The sequence below is a fragment of the Gymnoscopelus braueri genome (assembly GCF_963280865.1).
Source record: "Gymnoscopelus braueri genome assembly, chromosome: 10".
NCBI lineage: Eukaryota > Metazoa > Chordata > Actinopteri > Myctophiformes > Myctophidae > Gymnoscopelus > Gymnoscopelus braueri.
Window position 1 is genome coordinate 8,240,963 of NC_137611.1, and position 9,183 is coordinate 8,250,145.

General features: G+C 37.3%; 1 protein-coding gene across 2 annotated transcripts; it reads left to right on the forward strand.

Moving 5' to 3' along the window:
• Window positions 1-1,527: 1,527 nt before the first annotated feature.
• Window positions 1,528-8,602, forward strand: LOC308094200 (interferon-gamma-inducible GTPase 10-like). Of its 2 annotated transcripts, none has more exons than XM_080440700.1 (2): window positions 1,528-2,293; window positions 5,760-8,602. In XM_080440700.1, the coding sequence occupies exons 1-2, from the start codon at window positions 1,723-1,725 to the stop codon at window positions 6,407-6,409; spliced, it is 1,221 nt and encodes a 406-aa protein (XP_080296826.1). In that variant the 5' UTR covers window positions 1,528-1,722; the 3' UTR covers window positions 6,410-8,602. The 2 variants fall into 2 exon arrangements, with proteins under 2 accessions (XP_080296826.1, XP_080296827.1); XM_080440701.1 differs by having other exon boundaries at window positions 5,856-8,602.
• The last annotated feature ends 581 nt before the right edge of the window (window positions 8,603-9,183 follow it).

The following is a 9,183-nucleotide window of genomic DNA, read 5'->3' on the forward strand; positions in this document are numbered from 1 at the left end:
ACGGGACCGCAACAGGAGATCGGAGATAGGTAACCAGCCCACCACACACCAGCCTTCATCCGATAATGCTTACACATTCATCAATCACTCCATAATCGTTCAAATTATGATGACAGCCCCAGTTTATCTCTCATAAGCGGTCTCGTGGGTGGCAGAAAACATTATCCGACAAAATTAGAGAGCATGCAAAAGCAGAATGAAGCCACCTTTTGTTTATTTTATATAAGTGTTATTTCGGGATGTGGGTGATGGTCACCCTGACCATCATGACACGCAGCTAGAGCGAGCTCCATGCCACCCGTAAGAAGTAAGCAAGTAAGCTTCTTACTGCCTGATCTGCTGAGCTGGAGAATGGGGTTTGATTCCACTTCAGAGCACTAACACTACAATATCAATAAAAACTACGGAAGTGTTTCGGTACACACATTTCAGCTGAGTTTCTTAATCCAGCTCTCAAATGTATCTTTCAGTCCAAACAGGTTTGTGACTGACCGTGTGTTTAACAATTTTTAGAACTACAGAGACCTGCAGAGATGGTGGCTGCAGAGACGCAAGGCATATACGTTGAAGGTTTCACATCTGTCCTTTCTCATCTCATGATCTACAGCCTTCTCTGTGACCACATCCTCTCCTCTCGTGCTATTCTCTACATTACACCAGACAGAGCTATTAGCTGCAGTTTCATGTACCACCAACACGCACAATCATCAACTTTCACATGTCAAAACAAGATAGCAGAGTTTGTTCCCACGGTGCAGGAAAAGACAATATAGGATTGTTGTCTCTGACTATCCATTTGCAATTTGGTGTTGGGGGAATTTCTCACTTGAACTTGAAGTGGGTCAGTGGGTCCCTACTAGAAAAAATACAGAGGTGCTTGTCCGCCTAGTGCCACGAATGGCGCAATGGCCAAATCAAATATGATAATGATATGATCGGCTATAATGAAAATCCCTGAGTGTATATACACATGTAATACCTCCATTTTTAGTAATTGTGGTGTGTGAAATTAATTTCTGATATTGTTGTGACCATTTTGAGTGATTGAGTAAAAACAGACCTGTGTAATAAGTCTAATTCAACTAATTGACATGTAATTCATTTCTGATATTGTTTTGACCATTAAGGATAATTTTGTCATTGAAATATCAATGTCAATGTCATTTTTCAATAACTTGATTACGATTTTGTTCTTTACTGTCACATTGAGAAATTGTGCATGAGAAATATGACAATTATAAACACTAACGTTACCTGAAGGCACCCTGACCTACACAGTAAATAATAAGTAGTGAAGCTTTTGCATCATTTTATAATATGCAATAATACAATATCACGTACCACCTAGTGATCAATTTTAACCGGACAGACGTGATCACTATGTGCTTTTTCCACTGTATTGTTTGTGGAAACCTGTAGAAACAGCCCGAGATGCTTAAGGCTGTAGGGGGTGGAACCATGAAGGACTGCCCCTCCAGTATGTAAGGAGAAGTGAGACTAGTGTCACTCCAAAAACCTAAAGCAAGCCTCAGAGTGGTTTTCTAGCACATCTTGACTTGAAATAATAACATTGACTGACTTCTGACTTCAGTCGGGTTACTCCTGCACCTCCACAAGGGCCAGAAGGAATTATTTGCCTTCCATCTATTCCTTTTCTTTCTTTATTTTTCAATAGTTTCTTCTTCCTTTTCTTTTTTTTTAAAAATTATTATTATTGTCAAGATGGCTGAAAAAGACTTTAGCAAAATGGATGCGGATGAATTAAAAGACATTCAAGACACCCTGGAGAATCAGTCCATGACCTCAGCAGTGGCCAAGATTCAGGATGACTTAACAAAGCTAGACAATGAGCCGCTGAACATCGCTGTCACAGGGGAGTCAGGCTCTGGAAAGTCAACATTCATCAATGCCTTCCGAGGTTTGGGGCATGAAGAGCCCAACTCTGCCCCAACTGGCTCTGTGGAGACCACCTTAGAGCCGAAAGAATATTCCCACCCTAAATACCCAAATGTGAAATTGTGGGATCTCCCTGGTATTGGTACTCCTACATTCAAAGCAGACCAATACCTTAAGGCTGTTCAATTTGAACGCTATGATTTTTTCATCATTGTCGCAGCAGATCGCTTCAGAGAATGTCATGGTCAGCTGATCAGCAAGATTCAGAAAATGAAAAAGAACTTCTACTTTTTACGCAATAAGATTGATGCCAACATTGCGGCTGAGAGAGAAAGCAAGCCAAACACATTCAACGAGGAAAAGACTCTGGAAACCATCCGAAAAGACTGCATCAAAGGTTTGACTGTTTTACTCTTGTCAATTTCCCTTCAATTACACTAGCACAAGTACACTTAGCGTTTTAAATGCTCTTAATATTTCAAATAGCAATTCAAAATATAGTGCTCTTCCACTTTGCAGGTGTAGATGAACACTATTTATGCGAGAATGATTACAAGAGCATAGAGTGATCAAATAATTATATGATCACAACTTGTTGGGCATTATATGTATATTTACCAAAATAAAAACTCACTTTTAGAAGTATAGAAAATGTATTTATTAATCTATTTTTAAGGTGCCACTTTAGCCCTAATTTATACTTTGGCTATTTAAAAATAGCTGATGTAAAAGCTCACAATGGAAAGCAATTGAACTTGTGTGCCCAAAATAGATATGCCAGGGTTAATATATTCATAATAGTTTTCTTTGTTCCATTTAAATATATATATAATCTCCACAGATTACAACTAAACTGACAGGAGTAAAATTAAGGAACATTGTTCTGATCATATTATTATGATTATTATGATTATTATGATTATTATTATTATTATTATTATTATTATTACCCTTATTATTATTATCTGTTTTATTATTATTATTATTATTATTATTATTACCCGTATTATTATTATTATTATTATTATTATTATTATTATTATTATTATTATTATTATATATTTTTCACAATTCTCCTGAATGAGCTTTAACCACTTAAATACTACAGTATATAGCCTACTATATCCTTGGCTTTTACCTCTACCAAATATCTTTGCCAAAAACAGCAAATCCAAAAGATCACATCACGTTGCGATGAGTTGTACATCTGCATTGTGACTGTTTGTCTCTTATAACATGTCATGCCCAATAGGGACACACCAGGATTCAAGAGGTTAAAGTTATCAAAACAAAGAACATATGTTGAAAATGTTTATAAAGAAAACTAAGATCTCATACAATCTCAAATTACGGGCTTTTATAGCCTATTATCCTCTGATATGCGTGCCTTGAAGTTGATCAGGATGGTTCTCAAGATGCACAAAGGACAACACACATGCACAGACATTTGTGTAATTGATAGAAGGATTTCACTGTCACAATTTGTAAAACTGGCAGACACAAGGGAAGGGGGGGGGGGGGGCGGATGGGAGTAGATAAATGGTACATTTATATAGCGCTTTACATAGATTGTGCATTACATTCACACACACATTCAGACACCGGTGGTGGAGGAAACCATGCAAGGCATAATCCTGCTCATCGGGAGCAATCAGGGGTTCAGCGTCTTGCTCAAGGACTTCTTCAACACTAACTCTGGGGGAGCCCGGGATCGAACTGGGAACCTTACGGTTGCCATCCGGCCGCTCTACCCCTGAGCCACTGCCCCAGATGGTGTTGGTTAGAGCAGGCTAAGGCAGTCAGGGAGACAGGCAGACAGGCAGGTAGGCAGACAGACACACACACACACAGTCAGACAGACAGACAGAGCAGGGGACTGAGGTAGCTGAAGCAAGATAATTAATAAAAAATGTAAAATAAAAAAACACGAAGAACAAAAAATAAAATAAAAAATTGCAGCAATCTCAAAACTGTGGAACTAGGATTTACTATTATCTAAATGTAGAAATGCAGGATATTAATATAGCAAAAAGCAATGGTATGGACCAGTGGTTCTCAAACGTTTTAATATCAAGGACCCCCAGTTTGATAAGCATTAGGCCACAGACCATTTGCTACCAATCTATACTATGAAATCCTAACTCTGAGAGTGTACAAATGGAAAGGGTCCATTTGGTTCGATTTGTATTTTGTACACTCTCAGAGTTACAGTCCTGTAACTCCTCAAGGATCCCTTTGTTTTAGCCAATGTGTCATAAATTAGTGATAGTAAGCTATCACTTAATAGGAGTAAGTTGAAATCCTAATTTTTCAATGTGGCATTATTATCATTTATTTTGGTATTTAAATTTTCATTTACTGTAGATTAATTTGTATTATTTTGCCCTACTTTGACTTGCTCTTCCAGATTTAACTATACTGTTGAGTTATGTTTCTGTTTGCCAATTTAGGCTAATTTCCCTGCAAGTATGTATGTAATAATGTTAAAGAAATGCATAATAACGGACATGTTATTTCTAATTACGCCTTGGCATGTCTTTATTAGACTATAATGTAGGAATTATTGTTCATAATTAGGGTATAACCGTGTTTGTTTCTGTCTAATAATAAACATATTATTTCTAATTACATCTTAGACGGTTTTTAATAAGACTGCAATGAAGGAATTATTGTGCACTTGAGGTCGACACCTACATTGCACCGCCAATCTGACTGATATATATGCCCATATATGGAGATCTCTGTATCAGTCAGTCCTTGTCCATATTTGGAGTTCCCTGATGTCAGCAGTATATGTCCATATATGGGTAGGGTACTATACCCCCCTTTTGTGCCCATATATACCCCCTTTTGTGCCCATATATGGAGTGTGTGGACAACACACTCCATATTTAGATGAGTCAGATATGGTGACATGAGCGTGACGAGGAGGTATGTTGTCATAGTGACGTGGCCGTGGTTTGTTTATCCTTCCTTAAGCCAATTTCAATATTGGATAATTAGGGTATAAGAATAGAATAAAATAGAATAGAATAGAATAGAGAAATGTTATTGGCATCAATAAAATACAACAATAATAAAAACGCCAACATGGATCAAATCACCATCTTGGTCCACTCCAAAACAAAGACAGAACAGTGCAAACAAAAACAGGACTAATGAATACTGTACTATTTTAACAATTAAAACAATAATACAAGGGTGGTTAAGTCCTATTAGAATTGAAATAAGTGTTTACTGTCTAATAAAGAACATATTTCTAGTTATTGTCTAAATAGATGCAAAGTACACCTTGTTATGTCTTATTAGCATACTGTAAATTAGAGTACAACCATTTTGAATCATCGGACTGACGTTTATTGAACGATCAGTGATTTGCCGTGACTTTGCTTAGCATGTTTGTCAAGTCAGTGCTGAAGGCACTGCATCAAGTCAAATAAAAAGTAAGCGTGTTTTGTCTTCCGGTTGGCAAGTCATAGGAAACTAAGCGTTTCACTTATGGTCTGTGAAATTGAAAATAGTATTATGTAATATGCTCTTTTTGAAGAACCTAATTTTCACTGTCGCTACACCCAAAATATCAAATAACAAGTGTGAACCCAATTGAAATTTAAAATAAGAATGATACTGACTTAATGCTCTTTTTGTTTTTTTATTGCTTCGTTTTCCCTGCTGCTACACATAAAATATCAAATAACAAATGTGAACCCATCTAATCGTATATCGAGATATGAACTTTTGTCCATATAGCTAAGCCCTAATATAAAGAGGCCCTAAGATGCAATAGAAGTCTTATAAATGCGTTGAGAAATAATACATCAACAGTTAATTTAAAAAATATTTGGTTTCATTTTATTTTCTAGGGCTTGAAGAAATCAATGCAGCAGGTTCTGGTGTCTTTCTGATCTCCTGCCTTAAGCTTGGTCTCTTCGACTTCAACCTGCTTCATGACGCCATAGAAAAGGAGCTCCCTGAGCAGAAGAGACATGTGCTGCTCCTAGCCCTGCCCAACATTACCATGGAGGTCAACCAGAAGAAGAAAACAGCCCTGGAGAAAAACATCTGGAAGGTGGCTTTGCTGTCCAGTGCTGCGGCTGCAGTACCAATCCCATGCCTCTCATTCACTGTGGATGCGGGCATTTTGCTGACGGAGATAAATAAGTATCGTAAGGCTTTCGGCCTTGATGATGAGAGCCTGCAGAAACTTGCAGAGATATCAAACGTGTCAGTGAAGGAGCTGAAGGCTCAAATGAAATACACACCAGACATGAAGTTTAATGCCACAGGGGTTGCAGCACAACTTATTACTTTCTCAACTTTTGCACTTGTGGAAGAATCTGCTGAGTCTCTAGTCAGGCTGATGATCCCCATCATAGGTTCCGTTATAGCAGCGGGGATGTCCTTTGCCACCACACGCTATTTGTTGAACAAATATCTTGAGGAGATAGCAACTGATGCCCACAATATTCTGATGAAGGCAATGCTGGCTGTCAGAGAGGAAAAACAAACGTAGATAGATTGATCTGATAATAATCAACACTTGCAAATGCACAAATAAAGCTTGTTCATGATTGTAACAACATGAACAACAGTAAACGCTATATGATGAAAAGTACATTAATTGTTAGTTTATTCAGAGGAGCTTTAATAACCTTAAAATTCATATTTTCAACTATATTATTAGGTGCATGGTAAGAGTCTGTCACCACATTATCACTTTTTTATATTTAGTTAATCAGGTGGTCTCATTGAAATGAAAACATCTTTTCCAAGAGAGACCTGGGCCAAGACAGCAGTAAAATACAAAGCTTTCAACTAAATGTAATACATAAACACAGGATAATACTTGCAACAGGGGCACACCAATCATACAATTATATGAATCTTACTGAATTCAAAAGTCATTTTATTATGTGTTTCTTTTGCTTATTGTTTTTTATAAAGCATATTTAATTGTATTGTTGCAATATGCTAGAGCACCGAAGTCCTGACGTCACTGCCAGTAGAGGGCGCTTTCCGCAGGTTCATGACTTTACTTTTTGTATTGATATCCTCATTGGGAAATCTTAGATCGCTTCATATAAGAACTGTGTTCCAAAAATAAACACACCACCCTGGCGTTTTTACTCATATGTATATGAAGCATCGACTGAAGGTGTAAATGTACACATTTACCCAAAGAGTAACACAATATAAACACTAGAAACGAGTCAAACAACCCAAAGACTACATTTCCCATGAACGCGGCTGCTGTGGGGACAGTGATTTCAGACCCGGAAGTAGTAGTTCTTAAGACTTTTAAGGCCATTTTCGGCAGAAACAGGCTGTATCTAATATGAATGAATATCATAAACGATGCAGAGCCAACCCCCTGATAAAAACGCCAGGGTGGTGTGTTTATGTTTGGAACAGTTCTTATAGGACGTGATCTAAGATTCCCAAATGGGGAATTCAACACAAAAAATAAAGCCACAAACTTGTGAAACAGCGCCCTCTAGTGGCAGTGACGTCAGACTTCGGTGCTCTACAAATGCCTTGCCTTGCCTTGCCTTGAAGGGAAAAAGAATATCACTTTTTCAGGAGAGGCTTGAGAGCCTTTAACAAGAGATCAACAAGATGCAAAGTTTTGACAAAATGTGATACTGTAACACTGTATGTAATAAGGGGAACTTTAAATCACTTACACTTGTTGTAGCTTAGTAATTTGACAGGTCAAAATAAGTAATGCACAGACTTGAGTGTACAATGAGTGAATATTTTGATTGTGCAGTATGTTGTTGTAAATTAGGTGAATTGGAAAGTGTATAGATTTACTGGTAAAAGTGTAAATCTGTGGCGCAGGAAATCTACATGATTACCAGCATGTACCTCATAGATGTATCAGCAGACTGGGAAATGATTTCAGAGGGAGAAATCTGGTTGTGTCGGGATGGAGGAGTGTTCGTTTTGTTTAACTCAACATCCTGTAATCTTTAAACAGGTGATGACTATTCTGTCCACCACGGCTCACCAACTCAGACTGTGGATGACTACTCAGTGTGGGTATTCACTCACCTGGTGGCTCACTCAGGCATTACATGCCTCATGATCATCAAGGCCTCACTGTCAGCACTTGTACCTTTTTTTCAAGTGATAAAATATAAAAAGTCATAAGACTTCATACATATCCAGTCATAATTCAGTTGAAAGTTAAAACGAGCACTAGCCCTCTCTCCTTAAATACTGCTTGACTATTATGTTGATGTGACAATTATACTATATACTGCACTAATCTATAATATGTCTTTAAACAATTTACAATTTAGGCATTTAGTAGACATTCTTAATCCAGAGTGATTTACAGTAAGCAAGGACAACACAAGATAATACATCAAATGCATAGGAATAGTAATCTAATAATACAGTAATACATAAGTAAACCAATAATCTAATAATAACTAATACATACAGTACATAAACCAAGAACCTATCATCAGCCTGTACATTGAAACTATACAAACTATAGGACTTCAACCATGACCTGGCATCTGTCTACATAACATGCTATCTATGTTACAACATGACCAATATGGTGGAAATCTATTTCATTCAACTTTCGTTTATATCTGGGTTTTATTTTAACAATGACAAAATGTTTATCCCTTTTTCTGTTGATAATCAATAAAACTTTCTCCAAAAAGAAATGTGAGTTCTCATATCTCACAGTAAAAGGCCTCGGACTGAAAGCCTTCAGTTGTTCAGTTCAGAAATAATGTTGTCAGTTATTAGCCATCAGGCCAAAAGGCATCAAGTCTCAGGTCTCCTACCGAACAACGATGGACAAAATGGCCTCACATGTAATAGTATCTAACACAAGACTGCTGTTAATAAAGTATTCATAAACTTAAAGTCTAATGCCTCTCACACACACATGTGTCATCAAAGTTATCAGTCATCAGATCACTGTGCCCACTACACTCTCAATCTGTGACGGGATCACATATTACAATATTTCACCAGGCCACAATAATACAAAGGCAATATACTGTATATCTACTATTTGAAAAAGCCGATCGATTGATTGGCTATTTTCTAAAACATCTTTAGTGATATTGTGATAGTAATCATTGCTATAGAGTGTTTGTTCAGTAACAGGGGTCTCCCCGTCTCTCGAGCTCTTTAATACAAATGAAATACATTTTCAGCTCGGGATACCATTTTTATCCAATCAGGGGAGAGAACTCACACAGGATATAGAATAAACAAGTGAAATTGGAAGTGATAACACAAAGGAATGAGCAGACACAA